The sequence below is a fragment of the Protopterus annectens genome, chromosome 13.part0, assembly GCF_019279795.1.
Source record: "Protopterus annectens isolate FY-2018-M chromosome 13.part0, PAN1.0, whole genome shotgun sequence".
NCBI lineage: Eukaryota > Metazoa > Chordata > Ceratodontiformes > Protopteridae > Protopterus > Protopterus annectens.
Window position 1 is genome coordinate 768,966,221 of NC_056747.1, and position 19,614 is coordinate 768,985,834.

The 19,614-nt window shown below is 41.2% G+C and overlaps 1 protein-coding gene across 1 annotated transcript in view; it reads right to left on the bottom strand.

The window, feature by feature from the left end:
• Positions 1–3,660: 3,660 nt before the first annotated feature.
• The window catches only part of BLMH (bleomycin hydrolase), a 593,976-nt gene continuing 578,022 nt past the window's right edge, over positions 3,661–19,614 (bottom strand). The window contains exon 12 of the mRNA XM_044054476.1: positions 3,661–5,371. Within this exon, the coding sequence (XP_043910411.1) occupies positions 5,223–5,371 (149 nt within the window). The 3' untranslated portion in view covers positions 3,661–5,222. The remainder of the gene's footprint in view (positions 5,372–19,614) is intronic.

The following is a 19,614-nucleotide window of genomic DNA, read 5'->3' on the forward strand; positions in this document are numbered from 1 at the left end:
GTGCAAAAAACAGTGCCCTCATCTCCTTTACACTGATATGTTCTTATGCCTGTTTGACAGACCAAACATCTCCGACCCCCCAGGCTTGAAGAGTTTCACCCCAACCCGTGTCTGAAGTGTCTGTAAATAACTCTGGAGAAAGAAGGTGTGGTTGCAGGGGTAGGCCAGGGTTTTTGTTTTGTGTGGGATCCACCATTCTAGTTCCCTTTTTATGAATCAGAAATTTTAAAGGATATGAGTGTTGCATCTATACAGTTCTTAGATATCTTTGTAACTTCCTCATGTGTAATCTTGCTAAGGCCACCATAGAGATAGTGGATACCATGTACCCTAAGAGCCGGAGGAAGTCCTTGGCTGTGAATGACTGAAGAGGAAGGATGCTCTGAAAATAGGAAGTCAGGAACAAGACCTTCCATATTGGAAGATAGGCTAGCATTTTGCCTGTTTTTATCCTGCATCCCAAGAAAATGTGATCCTACAAAGGGGTGAGAGAACACTTCTGGAAGTTTGCAGTGAACCCTAAACTCTGCAGAAGGGCAATAGGGAAGGAAAGATTTTCCTGTAGAAATTCAGGAGACTTAGCCTGAATCAGAAGGTCATTGAGGTAAGGGAAGATTTGAATTCCATGCATTCTGCAGAATTCTATGACGGGCTAGCTAAGCATTTTGTGAAAACCCTTGGTGATGTAGACAGACAAAAGGGCAAAGCACAAAACTGAAAAGGTGAGGAAGCAACAGAAAAATGTAAAAATTTCCTGAACATTGCCTGGACAGGAATGTGAGGCTAGACATATTTTATGTCTAGGGACACTATGAATGCCTGGGGAAGAATTAGAGGGAGAAGGGAAGGTAAAGTCGACATACGGAAAGAAGGGACATTGAAAAAGGTGATTAAATGGGAAAGATCCAGAATGGATCTTCAAGGGCCATCCTTCCTGGGGACCAGGAACATCCTGGAGTAAAATCCCTTTCCTTTTTGGGAGGTGGGAATTTCTTGGATAGTTCCCTGAGAGATCGGGTCTGTGATGACCTGAGGAAAGAAGCTCAACTGATCTTTGGGAGGTGGTGGAATCCCTCTGAATTAAGGGAATTTCCAAAACCATAAAATACACTGTTTTGATTATGAATAGGACCCAGGAGTCCTGAGTAATCAGCTTCCAAACAGCAAGAGTGAGACAGAGAGACAAGGGAGTGGATGGCATTAGTGGTTGGTAGTCATAGGCTACCTGGCTTAGGCTGGGACTGAAAGGACTGTTTTGGAGCAGGGGTAGAAGGAGCAGACTTTGAAGAGGCTGGATTTCTAGGTCCCCCTCTTAATTTTAGAAGCAGAAGAAGACAGGGATAGCGTTCTTACAAATGCAGTCTTAACCGTGTAATTTCTCTGAAACTGTGAAACTGGAGATATAAGAATGTGTTTAAGGTCCTGTAACTCCTTTCCTTTCTCCTGAAGAGACTTGAAGAGTTCTGTTGCTGAACTCCCAAACAAGGCTTTGTTATCCAAGGGTACAACCAGCAATTTGGCCTTAAAATCTTCGGGCAGAGGTTGTAGCCAAAGCCAAGAGCATCTTCTAAGGACTGACCCAAATGGCAGCTGCCCTAGCCGAGGCATCAGCAGCATTACAACTGCAGTTGAAGGAGTGTCTAGTCACTTGTGCAGAAGAATTAAGAATAGCTGCTAATTTAGGTTTTGCTAGGGAATCTGGGATGTCTGCCAAAAATTTCCCTGCATCAGCCAGAAGGGTCAAGGAGTACTTTGGCCTTCCTTGCAATAAATTATCAGACCCACATATTAAAGTGGCAGAAGTGTAAACCTTCTTTCCCAAACATTCCATGACCTTACTCTCCTTATCAGAGGGTAACAAGGAAGTGGAGGGCAGCAATTTTAAAGCCTTATCCATAGAAACAGATATGGTAGCTGGATCAGAAGCAGGAGCTTTGAAAAGGAAGTGGGAGTCCTCAGGTACCTTATATAACCTGTCTGGATACTTGGGGGAAGGAGGCTGAGAGACTGGACATTTGCAGGCAGCACAAAAAATATCAAGAAAGACAGGCAGGACTGGAGGGACAGCAGAAGGAGATGGGAAATCCACCTGCAAGAGGTCATAGTACCTCTTCTGAATGTCTGAAACTTGAAAGCAGCCTCACTTGAAAAAATCTTTCATTTTGAGAACAGTCTCTCCAAATGAAATGTCCCCCTCAGGGAATGCGTACTATTAGATTCCTCTTCTGGGGAGGTATACCCTAAGGGGGAAGACAACTGGGTGGAGTAGGCTAAGGAATCCTCTCCAGAGGAATCCTCCTCCTCTGAGGAAGTGTCAGCAGCTGTCCTTTTGAAGGTTGTGGAAGGAGAAAAGGGTTGCAGAGGAACAGAAGAAGACTGGCAAAGGGCCATAAAGGCATTAAATCAATCATGGGGCTGCTGAGGTGTAGCAGGAGACGCATATTTATTTTTAGCCTTCTTCATTTGGGGGGGCTTACACATGGTGAAAGGTGAAAGGACTGCATATTGACCTACATTCGACAATATCGGACAGCACGTCTTCATGCACTGTGATTTGTGTGATGCCTCGAGGATCTTTGGATATAATGTGCCTGGGTTCCCTCATCGCCCTGACTGAAATCCTGACCTTCCCTCGTGGACATGCCAGTGGACTCCTTCAGGGCTTCCACTGTGGTACCCGCCAAAGGTACACTTACCACCTCCGGCACGGTCTCCGGGCCTACACCAGCCTCGGGAGTAATGACTGGAAGAGAGGGCGCAGTTAAAGGTTCAGGCCATGATTTTTTGGCCTTCTTTGGTACAGGCTTATCCGAATGTTCTGACATCACATCCATCTTGTGAGCTAGGCGCTTAAGGTGCTGGTTTTCTAAGTACAACTTTAAAGAGCCTAGCCGCCTCCTGAGGGTCTTGGAGATGAAGGACTTGCCAATACTGCAGTTGGTGTGGTCGTGATCTGGGCCTAGGCAAAAGAGGCAACATTCATGGCCAACTTTATGTGGAATCTGCCTTCCACACTGACACTTGCCCTTCCTGGCTGACATGAACCCAACAAACAACCAGTAGCAAAAATTTTAAGAAGAAAAACTGCAATGAGTAATTATCTGGTCACTGGAACAAAACAGTTCTGGCAAGTGAATGTCTAGAGCTGGCGATCGGACAGGCAGCAGAAAAGTTCTGAGGTAGGTGCATGCTGACGTCCGCTTTATAGTTGAAGTCTCTTTATGGCCAACGTATGGATTATGTTGTGTGGCATAGCATGTATCTTGTGGTAGCCTGAAGACTTCTGGATACTAGTTAGACATACAAATCAGCCAGAGGCAGACTCCCTAATGTTATGAATATTGCAGCATATGAATAGAAGGACATCTATAACTTGTGCTCTGATACACAGATCTGCATTGGTGTTGGCTGCTTTATCTTTGGCAATGCCTATGTCAATGTAACATATTCCTATATTCCTTTTTAAGCACCACTGTGACCAGCTTAAATCTCAAGTGGGAGCCATTGCTGAAACTTAAACACAGCATCTTACAACTGCCTCATTTATAATTCATATATTGTCTCTTTTCTAACCTCTTCCATAACAAATGAATCAAAAACTACTTAGGTGATTTTAAAAGTTTTTCAAGCATGTACAACTTTTTCTCAATCATGACAAGAAAGTTTTTAAAAATTAATTTTTTTAGGATTACTGAATTTCCTGCAATATTCGAAGACATCCTGATCTTGATTTGCCCGTATACAAAAATACACACTTCAGGCTAACTTTTCCTGGGACTATGTAAAGGGGTGTGGTTATGATAGACAAAGTCAGATAAAAATGATATCACCACCCAAGCTCTGGTAAAGTACAACTGATGAGCAGTCATAGTGATAATGACAATAGGGAATGACAGCCAGGAGAGGTGTAACAAATTATGATACACTAGCAAAATTGTACAGAATACAGCCTACAGACCAATGGTTTCAACACAGTAAGAAGAAATAAAGACAGCACTGCAGACGGTGGTGGTGGTGGCTCAGTGTGAGATGAGGGTTAGGCTTTACGCAGAGATATATTTGCATTTGTTGAAGGGTGAATGACACGGATTAATAAAAAGCCCAAATGTTATGGCAATTGATATTAGAGTTATCTCTGAAGAAAGATCCTGTAGTTCAGTCAGAATATTGCAGTCAATTCTGATGATGGACCTACTGTGCCTTATTCTTGAGGTTCATTATCAAAAATAAGACTTAGTAGTATACGAGATTGATGCTTCTATTTTCTAATGAATGGGAAATTAATTTAATCATTCTGCTTCCTAATTTTATGTCCACAGAAAATGGAGTGGAAGTGCAAGTTAAGACAGATCAAGCCTTGGTAGCATTTAAAGAATGGGAATCATTTACGCTACAATACTGATGAGATTCTAAACTTCTGCAGGATCTCTCAAATCCATACAAGCAGACACCAGAAAAAGAAAGGGACCATGGTTTAACACCTTAATTTTTTTTTTGAATTAGGCAAGTAAGGACATACATACATACATACAGACAGACACAAAGCTGCGTAATCTGGACAAAATGTCTGATGTGGAGACAAGAAGCCACAGTATATGGTCACTTGTTGAAGTCAATGATGATCCAATGTACAAAACTGAATTAGATGTGAAAGACCACTTCCATTTTGAACTGTAGGCACAAGCTTGCAAGCTACAGACTTTCAGCTAATAAGTCTTTTACTGGATTCTGAGGCTTGGCTGCTTTGTTCTACTGCTGTATCTGCTGTGAGAATTCTTCACAAAGTAAACTGTCAGTTTATTCTCTTTCTCATGTCTTGCAGAGCCAATGATTAAAAAGTAATAAAAGAAAATAAAATCAAGAGCAGGCATGTAAAATTAAAAAAGTTGATACATCTCATATCTGTAAAAATGAGGCTAATAGTACAAAACTAGTTAAGTAGACCTGAGCACCACTTACGAAAAAACTTTTTTGTTTTATGTTACCATGTCTGCAGCTGCTAGAATTTGATAAAATCAATGTTACTGCCTCAGCTCAGGATATGACAAAAAGTTAGTCCAATTGTAGTTCCCACACTGTCCACAGCTGTCAAGTTGATCTGTAATCCCCATAAGATTCCAGGTCTAAGGACCTTTATCTCGCCTGTCTCTGATCTGTATTGGACTACTACAGCTTTTAAACATCTTTGTCTTATGTTTCTCAGTGTGCTTCAATGGATGGCTCTATGCCAAGGCTCCCATAGGATCCCATGCAGGTAAAACAAATGGTTCTTGCTTTAGTACATCCAAGATTTCATCTGTAAGGTACTTTTTGTCTACTACTGCTTCATAAACATACTCAGAAAACCAGGCATCAGTCATAATCAGGTAACCTAAAAGAAAACAAAAAAAAACTTATTTATGTGATGATCCCAGATAATTTTTTATCAAATCTACAAGGCCATTTAGTTACCCTAGTGGATATTTCCTTTCACTTTGCAGTTCAATGCATGTCAACTGAATGATTACTATGATGCTCCATTTATTCCATATGTTTTAAAGTACAGTTGTGTACACTTACCATAAATGTAGATGTTCGAGTGTATTCATTGTTGCAGTCATTACATTTGGGGGTAATCTGCTGGCAGGTTTCCCTCAGTCGGCCTGATTAACAAAGTCTTGGGTCCTGCGTTGGTTGCTGTCCCTTCTTCCATGATGTCAGGTCATCAGGGGTATAAAACATGCAGCCGACGCCATTACATCAGTTTTTCTTGCCCCAGATGTCAGGTGTCCCCCATATGGGGAGCAATATATATATATATCTATATATATATATAGATAGATAGATATATATATATATATATATATATATATATATATATTTATATAATTAAAAACACAAAGATATACCTCCAAATAAAAGCAAATACACCAAAAAGGCTTTTAAGCATAGTAAAAGAAAGTAGAGGTATAGTAAGAAAAAAACGGGGCTGGAGGGAGGGTAACCAGGACTGCAACAGTGAATACACTTGAACATCTACATTTATAGTAAGTGTACACAACTGTACTATGTTCATCATGTTTCACTGTTGCAGTCATTACATTTGGGTAGATTCCCAAAGCTATGTTTGGGAGGATGGATTTATACAGTATTAGCACCAGCTATAAGGCCCTGCAAAAAGTACAGTTTTGTACCTACTATAAATGTAGATGTTCGAGTGCATATACTGCTGCAGTCATCACACTTCGGTTATCCTGCCATCAGGCGGTCCCCGCAGTCGGCCGAATCCCAGTCTTGGTCTGGCATCGGTTGTCGTCGCTTCTTCCCTGACGTCAGTGCGACAGGGGTATAAAAGAGGCAGCCGACGCCATTTTCTTCAGTTTTTCTTGCCCCAGATGTCAGGTGCCCTCAACTAGGATGGCAATACAAATAACTATGCAAAAATGCCTTAGTAGATAAACAATAGTACTAGCTGTTAGTTATAACTCCATGTACATCAATCAATTGGATGCATGTCTATATGGTGTATTTGCTAACACCCTGGTATGTAGAGGGGATGGTGGGAGGGTAACCTGGACTGCAGCAGTATATACACTCGAACATCTACATTTATGGTAGGTACAAAACTGTACTATGTTCATCGTGTTATACTGCTGCAGTCATCACGCTTGGGTTGAATCCCAAAGCTATGGATGGGTGGCTGGTACTAAACTGGGTTAGACGAAGCTAGGATGCCCTGCAGAACTGCAGTGGCAAAACCAGCTCTGGTTTTTGAGTATAATGGAAGGTGGTAGTGCTTGGTAAAGGTGTGCACTGAACTCCAAGTAGCTGCCTCCAGAATGTCCTTGGTTGGAACCCCCCCTGAGAAAGGCTGCTGAGGTTGCTGTAGCCCTGGTAGAATGGGACCTAATATTAACAGGCACTGCTTTCCCATGGTGCGAGTAGCAAAAACGGATACAATGTGCTATCCATTTGGAGATGGTCTGTTTTGAAATAGCCTTTCCTTGTGGACCTGCAGCATAGGATACAAAGAGTTGGTCAGTTTTTCTGAAGGTCTTTGTCTTATCCAAATAGTAACGTAGCCGTCTGTGAATGTCCAAAGAGTGAAGGAGTTTTTCTCCTTTATTCTGGGGGTTTGGATAAAAAGGTGGGTAAATGAATGGTCTGATTCAAAGCCACACTAGATACTACCTTTGGCATAAAGGTAGGGTTAGTTCGTAAAAAGACTCTGTCCTGATGGAAAATGATGAAAGGTTCCACTGCCATGAGTGCCTGTAGTTCTGAGACCCTGCGTGCTGAGGTGATAGCCAGCAACAGAGCTGTTTTCCATGACAAGTATTGTAGTTCTGCTGAGAAGGCTGGTTTGAAAGGAGGCAGTGTTAATTTTTCTAAAACAAAGTTGAGGTCCCAAGCTGGCATTGGGGGTTTTCTGGGGGGTCTTATATTCTTAGCCCCTCTGAGAAACTGCCTTAGTAAAGGGTGTGAGAAGATGGGAGGATCCGTATTATATTGAGCTGAAATGGCTGAAGCATGGATCTTAATGGATGAGAAAGAAAGGCCTTTGTGTAGCATCTCAGTTAAGTATTGCAGTATTTGAGGAATGTTTGGTTATCCCAGGATTTTGGCCTTTAGCCTGGTTCCATGCACAAAATCTTTTCCATTTGTCTGAGTAAGTTTTTCTGGTGCTGGGCCTCCTGGCCTCCAAAATGACATTCAGGATGTCCTTTGAGAGAAGTGTTGATTGATAATTCAAGGTAGTCTCCATGCAGCTAAATTTAAAGTCCTGAGCTGACTGTGAAGGATCTGAGAGTTTTGCTGAGTCAACAGAAGTGGGAATTGAGGTAAGATCCATGGAGGGCTGTGAGTCAAGTTCCTTAGTAATGGGTACCAGTGCTGATGTGGCCAGTCCGGAGCAATGAGGATCATTTGTGGTCTCTCTGATCTGACTTTCGGTAATACCTTGGTCAATAGAGGTAGTGGTGGGAAGGCATAGACTGTCAATGCTGTCCAACTGAAAGATAGGGCGTCCACTTTCCAGGCTAGGGAATGATAAGTCCTTGTGCAAAATTTCTGTAGTTGGCAATTGTTGGGGGAGGCAAATAGATCTATGTCTGGGCGTCCCCACCTTTGAGTTATCATTGAAAATACTTGTGGGTGTAGTCTCCACTCGTGAGGATCTGCCATATTTCTGCTTAATTCGTCTGCCAGTATGTTTTCCTTTCCTGGCAGGAACTGTGCTTGCAGTTGTACTTGGTAAGTCAATGCTGTGTTCCACAAGGTCATTGCCTGTTTGCATAAAGGGTAGGAGTGTGTTCCTCCCTGTTTGTTTATGTACCACATAACTGTGGTGTTGTCTGTCCTTATTAGTAGTTGTCCTGGATGCAAGAGGTCCTTGAAGGCTGTCAGTGCATTTTGCACGGCTAGCATCTCCTTTTGGTTGATGTGTAGATGCATTTGTTTTGCAGACCATTTGCCCTGTATGCACTGTCCTGCCATGTGTGCTCCCCAGGCATTGTCTGAAGAATCTGTTGTCATAGTTTGGTTTGCTGGAGGTAAGACAAAAGGAAGACCCTTGTTTATTTGACATGCTTGAGCCCACCATAGGAACTCTTTTTGAAGGCAGGGAATTAGAGGTATACTTGTTTCGAGGCTGTGCCTGTGTTGAGTCCATACACTTTTCAGGTACCATTGTTAAGTTCCTCATATGCAGCTTTGCATGTGGAACTAGTTGAATGCAAGATGCCATGAACCCCAATGCCTGCAGGATTTTCCTTGCAGTGAGCTGGGTAAAAGTTGCCATCTTTTTGAAGTATTGAGTCAGTTGTTTTTGTTTGTCTGTTGTGAAATAAGCCATCTGGGCCGTTGTATTTAAGCTGGCACCCAGGAATATTATGTCTTGTGAGGGTATTAGTTTTGACTTCTTTTTGTTTACTGTGTACCCTAGGCAACTTAGCAGCTTTGTTACAAATGCCAGATGCTGTAACAGAATGTCCTTGCTGTCCGCTTGGATCAGGCAGTCATCCAGATATGGATAAATTTGTATTCCTCGTTGTCTGCAGTATGCAATTAAATGCCAGGCATTTCGTAAATACTCTGGGCACAGTAGATAAGCCAAAGGGCAATGCAGAGAATTGATAATGCGTTGTACCTGCCAAAAATCTGAGGTATCTTCTGCAATCTTGTCTGATAGGGACATGCAGGTATGCCTCTTTGAGGTCCAACGTTAGCAGCCAAGACTCCTTGCCCAGCATGGGAAGAAGCTGCTGTAGTGTGAGCATTTTGAATTTGGGTACCTCCAGGTATGTGTTTAGAATTGAGAGGTCTAAAATGGGTCTCCAGGCTTTGTCCTTTCTTGGTACTAGAAATAGTCTTGAGTAAAAACCTTGATCTTGCTCCTTTGTAGGTACCTTTAGAATTACTTTCATATCCATGAGAGCTGAAATTTGCATTTGTGCCTCTGCCCATTGGTTTGGAGGCAGATTTGGCATGCCTCTCATCTGTGTTAAAGTGTGAAAATGAAATCTGTAGCCTTGGGTAATAATATCCAGAACCCATTTGTCCTTTGCTATGATGCGCCAATTTTGTGGAAATAGAGCCAGTCTTCCTCCCAAAGGTGCTGCCAGGGCAATTTTGCTTGGCAGGCGAAGAGGGAAGTCATTGTGTTTGTTTCCTGAAGGGTTGAGATCTTTCGTCTCCACCTCTTTGAGTTGTCGTATGCCATTGTCTAGGCCTGAAAGAACCTTGTGGCTGGCCTCTGCCCCTTGGGCATCTGTACCTACCCCTTTGGGGTCTGCCTGATGCAGGAAAGGACCAGTTTTTTGATGGCCAGTTTCTGCTGAAACGAGGAGGTTGTACCTGTAAAAAATCTTTAACTGTCTGCATAGATTTTGCCTTTTCTTCCATTTACTTTAAGACTTCCTCTGCTTTGACACCAAATAACACATCTTTCTGCAATGGAGCATCCAATAACTTTGCTTTGACATGTTCTGGTAAGGCTTTCTCTTTTAGCCAAGCATGTCTACGAATTACAGATCCTGTGACAGCTGCTCTACATGAAGCTTCCAATGAATCAAAACCACACTGTAAGGTATGCTTTCCCACCTGTTCTGCTGCATGCAGCAAATCCTGCATCTCTTTGAAATCAGGTTGATCTGTCTGAGGAATCATTTTCTGCTTTAACTGTGTAATCAAGTACTGCTGGTATTTTATTGTGTGGAATTGGCAGTTTAAGGCACTCATGGCCAAAGTGGCAGACGTATACACTTTCTTCCCCATCTTTCTAATGCTCTGGAATCCCTTTCAGAAGGTAGTGGATTCTTAGCAGTAGAGGCCTTGACCCCTTTGGGACCCTGGGAAATGGTTTTGGGGTCTGCAACAGGGCTTTTATATAGAAACTTATGAGAATCAGGAAGTCGGTAGTATCTGTCTGGTTTAGCTGGTGCAGGAGGTAAGGAGTCTGGGTTTAGACTAGATTCGGTGTAAACATCATCCAAAATGTCTAAAACTGGAGGAATTGCAAGGGGTCTATGCTGTGGAAGAAGAAGAAACTCACGGAGTCTTTTCTTAGAGTCAGAGTAATCTTGGCCTTCCCAGTGAAAGTGTTCCCTCATGGTGTGTAAAGTTTCCCCAAAAGAGTAGTCTTCAGGGGGGGGAGACAGAGGGAATGGACTCTTCAGCATCTGAGTCTTCATAAGGAGGGAAGGAATAATCCTGGTCCTCAGAGTTAGCTGAGGAAATGGATGCTTGGTCAGAGGAAGGATAATCTTCTTCCATTCTAGGCCTTTTGTCAGGAGGGGGTTGGAAACCCCTGATAAGGGTAATTAAATCCTCAGCCATCTTAAGCATCTGTTTTTTAGGCATAGGGGCCTGTGGGAGGGTCTGTGGACCCGGTTTCCTAACTTTTAAGGGAGCTTTAAGTTTAGCATGACTTAATAGAGATAGCTGTCGGTTTGAAGACACCTTCAGAAACCGAAGGCCTGTCCAAAATCTCCGGATCACCGTCAGGGTTGGCATCCGAGGGGTGAGATGGAACCGGCTCCTGAGGTCCAGCTGATTCGGTCTGGGAGGCCGTCAGAATTTCTAAATCAGCGGTAGACAGGGGCTGCGTAGGTGCCTTGCTGAAAACCGGAGAACCGGCGGCAGGCCTTGCTGAGGCCTCGGTATCTGGTCTTGGCCTTGGTTGCCTGTCTTTATCCTTGCGTTTTTTAGCCATTGCTGATGTCGGTAGTTCCGACGACATGCTATAGTTAAATTTTCTGCCAAAATAATGTCGGGCGAAATCCGCCCAATGCTTGATTGTACGTTTGTTGAACCTAGCACAAAACCGACAACCAGAAACGTCATGGTCTGGGCCTAGGCAAGGAATACAATAAGAATGAAAAACCTTATGAGGTATTTGCTTCCCACAAGAAATGCAATTATTAACTTTGTCTGACATCGGTCTGAGGCAAGAAAAGTTTCCCCAATGGGGTACTTAGTTTTAGAGAAGACTTCGGGCTGAAGTTCGATTCGAAAATCTCAGGAGCTGGCCGACTGGCACTTGCGAACTGCTTCTGCTTCGGGCACCGCACGGCAAGAAAGACTGAAGAAAATGGTGTCGGCTGCCTCTTTTATACCCCTGTCGCACTGACGTCAGGAAAGAAGCGATGACAACCAACGCCGGACCAAGACTTTGGGATTCGGCCGACTGCGGGACCGCCTGACGGCAGGATAACCCAAGTGTGATGACTGCAGCAGTATAACACGATGAACATCAGCAGTGGCAAAACCAGTTCTGGATTTAGAGAAAATCGGTAAGTGATAATGCTTGGTGAAAGTATGAACTGAACTCCAGGTAGCAGCTTCTAGAATATCCCTGGTAGGAACACCTCTGAGAAAGGCTGTTGAAGTAGATGCAGCCCTGGTGGAATGAGATCTGATCCCCTTGAGGATAGGTTTTCCATGGTGCTTATAACAGAAATTAATACAATGGCTTATGCATTTAGAAATGGTTTGCCTTGAAATAGCCTTTCCCTCTGCCCCTGCAGCAAATGCTACCAGCAGTTGTTCAGATTTTCTCCGAGATTTAGTTCTGTCCAAGTAGAATCCATGTTGTCTGTGTACATCCAATGAATGCATAATTCGTTCCCCCTTGTTCTGTGGATTGGGAAAGAAAGTTGGCAAATGAATGGACTGATTAAGAGCCACACTGGATACCACCTTGGGCATGAATGATGGATTGGTCCTGAGTGACACCCTGTCCACATGAAAGATGATGAAAGGCTCCACTGCCATAAGGGCCTGTAATTCAGATATCCTTCTAGCTGAAGTGATTGCTGAAAGGAAGGCTGTTTTCCAGGAAAGAAATTTTAAGTTTGCAGTAGCAGCTGGATCGAAAGGAGGTAGAGTGAGTTTGTCCAGGTTTTGCTTCCCACAAGTAATACAATTATTAACTTTTACTGACATCGGTAAGGAACAAGAAAAAGTTTCCCCAATGGGGTACTTAGCTTTTAGTTGAAGACTTTGGTTCTGAAACTCAAAAACGAAAATTTCAGGAGTTGGCCAACCGGCACTTGCTAACTGCTTCTGCTTCGGGCACCACGCGACAAGAAAGACTGATGTAATGGGGTCGGCTGCATGTTTTATACCCCTGTCGACCTGACGTCATGGAAAAAAGGACAGCAACCGAAGCAGGACCCAAGACTTTGTTAATCAGGCAGACTGAGGGCAACCTGACAGCAGATTACACCCAAATGTAATGACTGCAACAGTGAAACATGATGAACATCAAAAGCAGCACAATACAGAACTTGAATGAGGAGAGGTATAACCTGACCATCACCCCTCAGCACACTTGGAAGCCAAACAGGGAAGAACTCCATGGGTACAGGCACAGTAACTATATGTTTAGTTTTACGTGCAGTGACTTAAAAGGCAGTATTGCTCTGGATCAAATGCAAATAATTTCAGTGTGGGGGCATATGTTATGTCCAGTGAGGTACTGAATTTTAAGATATGATAAACCTTGACACAACAGTATTCTATTGTCTCATTAAGGTCACCAGTAGAGTGAGAGGTAAAGTGCCAGAGCTTTAGAACTTTGCAACAAAATGTCAGCTTTGATGGTATTTGCTTTCCAAACAAATGTAGTATCTATTTGTCAGAAGTGTGTGATGTTGTTCATCACCCTGCTTACTTCACTGCAAGTAAATATATTCATGTTTTTTTTTTGAATACTCTGAGAAGAAATATAAACAGCTTGAAAATATAAACATGAAATTAGCCATACAGACAGCTGCAGCGTTAGCTGGCCTAGGAGAGGTCTTCCTTCCTGGATTTTGAGATGAGGCATGGATTAAGAGGGAATGGCAGGAAGGTGCACAAGAATCTCAAGTAACATAGGATGGAAATCCTAGCCACAATGAGCTGCTCCCCCTGCTGCCATAAGGAAAAGACTGGCAGAACTGCAATCTCCAGAGTGGTGAATCGATCAATGTCTAGCGTCACAGTTTGAACTTCTGAAGCCTCAGCTCCAGGACAGGACTACAGATGTAGCTCAGGCAGTCTTTCAGTATACTGACTTTGCCTAGGATGTGAACTGCTCAGACAGTGATGCTTCAAATTATGGCTCACTGTCAGACATACATCACCTCTTTGTAAAAGTGTCATGTCCTAATGCCCCCATATATGTTTTTATATATATATATATATATATATATATATATATATATATACCTCCATAAGCTCACCAACCTGCCAGTGAAGAAGCAATATATAACAGCCTAGTACAAGTTCAGCCAGTAGTAGGAAGCCGACTTGAAGATTGGGGGGGGGGGGGGATGCCCAACATTCGAGTGGACTGACAAAAGAAAACATGTTATTGTGTAAGAAGTTACTACAACTATAGATGTTCAGCTAATTCACTTTCCCAGTAATGTTGACTGATGGGATGTATGCCAAAGCTTAGGCACTCCTTCCCCTTGACCATACATGGATGCACGAGAACTACATATTGGTACTTAAGAGGTGTACAAGACTGAGAATCTTCAAAGCTTTCTTGCCCCAGATAGGCAGTGAGACTAGCTAATAATAGGACAGACTCATGGAAAATTAAAATAAAACATGGGGGGGGGTATGCCAATAGGGGTTCCACCTTGGCCTAAAAGAAAAAGATGAGAAAAAGGGGAATGGAGGCTGGGTTCATACACTGCAAAAGTGATCTATTTAAATATCTACTGTTATGGTAAGTTCTTACACAGCTGTACTATGTTCATCATTAGATCACTGCTTCTGTAATGCTGATAGATGGATCAATTCCCAAACCTTTTAGGTAGACAAGGAAGGAATAACAGAAACTGTACTGCAGACCAGCAACCCTTGAAGTGCGATTCTGACAAACCCAGTTCTGGCTTTAAAAAAACATCAGTTTTGTAATGTTTGGTAAAGGTATGAATGGAATACCAATTAGCTACCTCTAATACTGATTTGCAGTCATGCCATTTGAAGAAAGCCTCTGAAAAAGCTACAGGTCTTGTAGAATGAGCTTTAATATGTCATTGGAGGCATACCTCTCAACCTCTTATTGCAAGAAATCTGGACAAAGATATAAATAAAAGTGGGACAAAGGCCCAAAAATAGGGACATTTTAAATAATCCTCTTACAAACTTAGAAAGTTGATAGAATAACAGGTTTTACATTAGCATGAATTTTCTGAAGGGTATGATGTCTGAAACTCAAATGTCTGTCATTATTTCTTAAAGTCAGTCTTTAAAAATTTGCCACTAATTGCCAGAAAACCTGAAATACAGATAAAAAATATGAGGCAAAAATCTGGAAATTCTGCGAAAATCTGTACAGTTGAAAGGTATGATTGGAGGAATCTGACATGGAAAAAAATAGCAGAAAGAAATAACAACAGAAATCCATCTAAAAATGGTATGTCTGGAAAATGGAAGACCTTGCCTTTAACCTCAAAGAAAATAAACAAGCAGATTTTCTAATCCCTTTGGTCTTGTCCAAGTAAAATCTTAATTGTCAGTACATCTAGCAAATGAAAATTTCCATTATCCATTAGTTTGAGGGTTAGGAAAAATGCAAGATAGTGATTAGACTGATTCAAATGCATTTCAATAACCACAAAGGATTGATTAGTTCTAAGGGATACTCTGTCCTTATGGAAATTTAGAAAAGATGGAATAGACAAGAGTACTTGTAATTCTTCGACCCTTTTACCAATGGTTAAGGCTATGAGAAGAACTGTTTTCCATGTAGAATATTTTATGGAACCATGTTCAAAAGGTGGCAAAGTCAATTTCTCAAGAATATAATTTAGGTTCTACTGAAGAAGAAAAAAGTTCAGGAAGGCCTGATATGGAAAATTTCTTTTAAGAACTGCTCGACTTGGATGAAGAAAGACGTGGAACTATGGGAAGACAAGTTGAAATGGCTGACAAATGTACCTTAAAAGAAGTATATGCTAACCAATAATTAAGCAGCTCACAGAGATGGAAGATAAAAGGGATTCCTTCTTGGTAATGATCTAATCTTCTTTTCTGGCACCAAAAAGAAAATATTTTCCATTCAGAAATATACTGTTTCTAAGTTGCAGGTTTCCTACCCTCCTTTACTACCTGTAAGACATCTTCTGAATAAAGGTGTCTAAAAAGAATTAAAAGCCTGTCATCCATACTGCTAGATTTGAGAGTCTTCAAGTCTGGGCGAATAGGACAGCCCTTCAGTGTGTGAGAAAGTTCATCCTGTGGGGTATTGTGCGGTAATTATCCTTGGCTAAGTGAAATAGAATGGACAACTAATATTGTCTTTCCAAAATGGTGGTCTCTAGGACCTGAAATTTCAGGGGAACATTGTGGATGAGCGGAAAGGGGGGAGGAGGCATACAGAAATTTCCTTTTCCATTGGAATGAAAAGGCCTCCATTCTCTAGGTCTCCTTGGAAGAAGTCCTGAAGCAAAAATTTTGAGTTGATGGTTTAGATTGAAGATAAAGATCTATTTCTGGAGTACCCCACTGGATGACAATCTGTAGAAAGACCTTTCTATTTGATGCCCATTCATGAGGGTCTGCCCTGGATCTGCCAAGCTGTTCTTTTCTGATGAAATGTAGACTGCTTGGAAGAAAAGACTGCGGTGAACAGCAACATCTCAAGCATTCACAGCGAATCTGCAAAGGTGGTGGGATTTTGTGTTCCCCTGTTGAACCTGAAATGCTCCTGAAGTCCAAAGATTATGGAAAGACTGAAGAGGAAGAATCAATTATTTAATTTCTTTGAACAAAAAAGAACAGAAAAGACCATATAAATATAAATATAAATATAAAAGTCCTTGCAACTTGAAACTATTTGAACTAGCCCCTCAGGCCGTCTCTGATGTATCTGTAAAAAACATTTGAAGAGAAAGCAAAATAAGAAAAAAAATAACTCCTGGGTTGTCACTACCTGTGTGATCTACCAAAGAATTTTGTTTTTTACAAAATTACAAAAGATAGGGGAGGAATATGCAATGATACATGAACTAGAGATCTACCACTGAATTTTCCTCTTGTGCAGTCAGGCAAATGGAATAAGTTGTATTGTGGGTGCCACATATCCCAGAGTTCTCAGAATCTTTCTTGCTGAGGTTAAAACACTGTGATCATCTGATCTCTTGGGATATTCCTTTCATAAATTTAGGATGAGCACCTTTGTAAGTTAAATAATGGACCACAAATGTTGGCTTTCTATAAATGTCACTTTAAGAGACACTGTGAAAATCAAACGTAATAGTTAAATCAAGAAATTTGACAACATCAACTACTTCTCCCATGGTGAACTTTAAAAAATATGTACTTTATTAAGTTTTGCAATATATTCATAGTGGACTTCTAAACAACCACATCACATAAAACAGTAAATCTACAAAACGTTTAAAATATATTATCTTACCAAAAAAAAAAAAATTAAATACATTTTCCATCTCTTATCATTCTCAGACAATATTAGCATGTGCAGGAGCAGCTGTGACACCCATAGCCATTATCCTTTAAATATTTATAATATTTTCTATAAAAAAAACTAATAAAAGATCAACCAACATACAAGTAGTATTAGTAACAAATATCATTTAAATTTGAATATTTACTTAAAAAGACTTACATTCCATACCTTCCTTGTTGGGAACACCTGTAAATAAAGAGTCTGAATCATGGCTGATGGTCCCAGCTATCTCATAAGTTCCAAAATCTCCTCAAATTTGGTATCATTGGGTGGGGATACAGTACAGTTGTATACACTTACCATAAATGTAGATGTTCGAGTGTATTCACTGTTGCAGTCATTACATTTGGGTAATCTGCTGGCAGGTTGACCTCAGTCAGCCTGATTAACAAAGTCTTGGGTCCTGCATCGGTTGCTGTCCCTTCTTCCATGACGCCAGGTCATCAGGGGTATAAAACATGCAGCCGGCGCCATTACATCAGTTTTTCTTGCCCCAGCTGTCACGTGCCCCCCAAATGGGGAGCAAAAAAAATATATATATACATATGTATATGTATATAATTTAAAACACAAAAAATATACCTCCAAACAAAAGCAAATACACCCAAAAGGCTTTTAAGCATAGTAAAAGAAAGGAAAGGTATAGTAATAGAAAAACAGGGGGCTAGAGGGTGGGTAACCAGGACTGCAACAGTGAATACACTCGAACATATACATTTATGGTAAGTGTACACAACTGTACTATGTTCTTCGTGTTTCACTGTTGCAGTCATTACATTTGGGTAGAATCCCAAAGCTATGGTTGGGAGGATAGAATTATACAGCATTAGGGGCAACTTCAAAAACTTAAGCCATGTACCCCTTCTGCTGACGGTCTTCCAGCTGAATACCTGCAAACTGCAGCTAAAGCCATTGCCTATCCCATATCCATCATTATAAATAGAACAATTTTAGAAAGCAAAATCCCTTCATTATGGAAGGTTTCCCACATAATCCCCTTACATAAAGGCAGCCCATCTTCAGAACTCTCCAACTTTCGGCCTATCGCCTTACTCTCTCCATTAGCTAAAATAATGGAAAAATGTATTCACAGACAACTGCTCGACCCCCTGCTCCAAAATAATTTACTTGCCAACTGCCAGCATGGTTTTAGGCCTTACCATAGCACAGCAACTGCCCTGCTATCCTTCTCTGACACCATTAACAAAAATTGAAACAACAACACTTTTTCCTCAGCATTATTCATTGACCTCTCAAAAGCCTTTGAGCTTTTAGAATGTCAATAAGTATGTGATGGTTCACCATATCAATCGCTTCACCCTCAAACTTCACAATGGTTTAAATCCTATCTAGATAATAGACAACAAGCAGTACTTTGGGAAAATAATCTTTCTTCATCCCTCCCTGTGAACACTGGAGTACCACAAGGCTTATCTTAGGACCCCTTCTATTCTCTTTGTACATTAACGATCTACATAGCAACATACCCCAAGCCGCCTGCATACAATATGCTGATGACTCCACCATAATTTGTTCAGCCAAGTCCATAACCTCTCTCCAGTCCCTAACCCAAACAGTATTTAACAGTGTTGAACACTGGTTCATGAAACACTGCCTTCTTCTCAACCCCAAGAAAACAAAACTATTGCTCTTTGCTCCTACTCATAAGTCACCTCAATTGCACTTCACAGTAACTTCTAACAATGGAACCAAAATATCCCCTGATACTACTACCCGTCTACTGGGGGTAACAATTGACAACAACCTTAGCTATGATGACCACATTAATTCCACTATTAAGTCTATCAACAAAAAACTAGGCACCCTCTATAGAACCAAAGCCTTCCTCACCCCTGTAGCCAAAATCACTATTGCTCAGACTCACCTTATCTCCACCCTGTTCTATGCTTCAGCTATATACACCAATTTATCTAAAACCAACCTCTCCAAACTTTCCACCAGTTATAATAACATAGCCAGATTTGCCACTGGCTCCCCATTTAGAACTCATCACTGTCATAACCTCAAACAGCTGGGATGGTTAGAACTGGAGAACCAACTACTTTTTCAACAACTTATCACCCAAAAGATCCTTTACTACCATAATAACACCACAATCCTCACCAATCTCATCACCCACTACAAAAATCTTACAACACTACGCTCAGCAAATAAACTCCTAGTCTCTTCCATTAAATCCAACAACAAAGCTGGGGACTCACTTTTTACCAACACCATAGTGAAAAGTTGGAACCATCTCCCTAGTGAACTTTCCAACCTTTCTTCCTCTCTTCTTTATAAGAAGCATCTTAAATAATATCTAAAAACTCACTGGCTTTGCCCCTGTTCCAGCCCTGACTGATATCTCTTTCTTGCTCTCTCTCTTCACTTCTCTACTCCTCTTTTCTATGTTGCCTACCTGTAAAAGGTCTTCCTTTTTAGAACTCAAGTGACTTCTATTATTGAACCCAAAAAAAAAAAAAATTATTTTTAAATCTCATTCATTATTGTTCATTGCTCTCTCTCAAATTTTTGCTCTTTGTATTTTTTTCTTAGCTTATATTTACTAAAGGACTCTGTATAATTTGACCTCACCCTTATGTAAAAAAATGTACCATTACTCACTTTAATATTTCTTTATACTGTATTTCTTTGTTTGTTTTGAC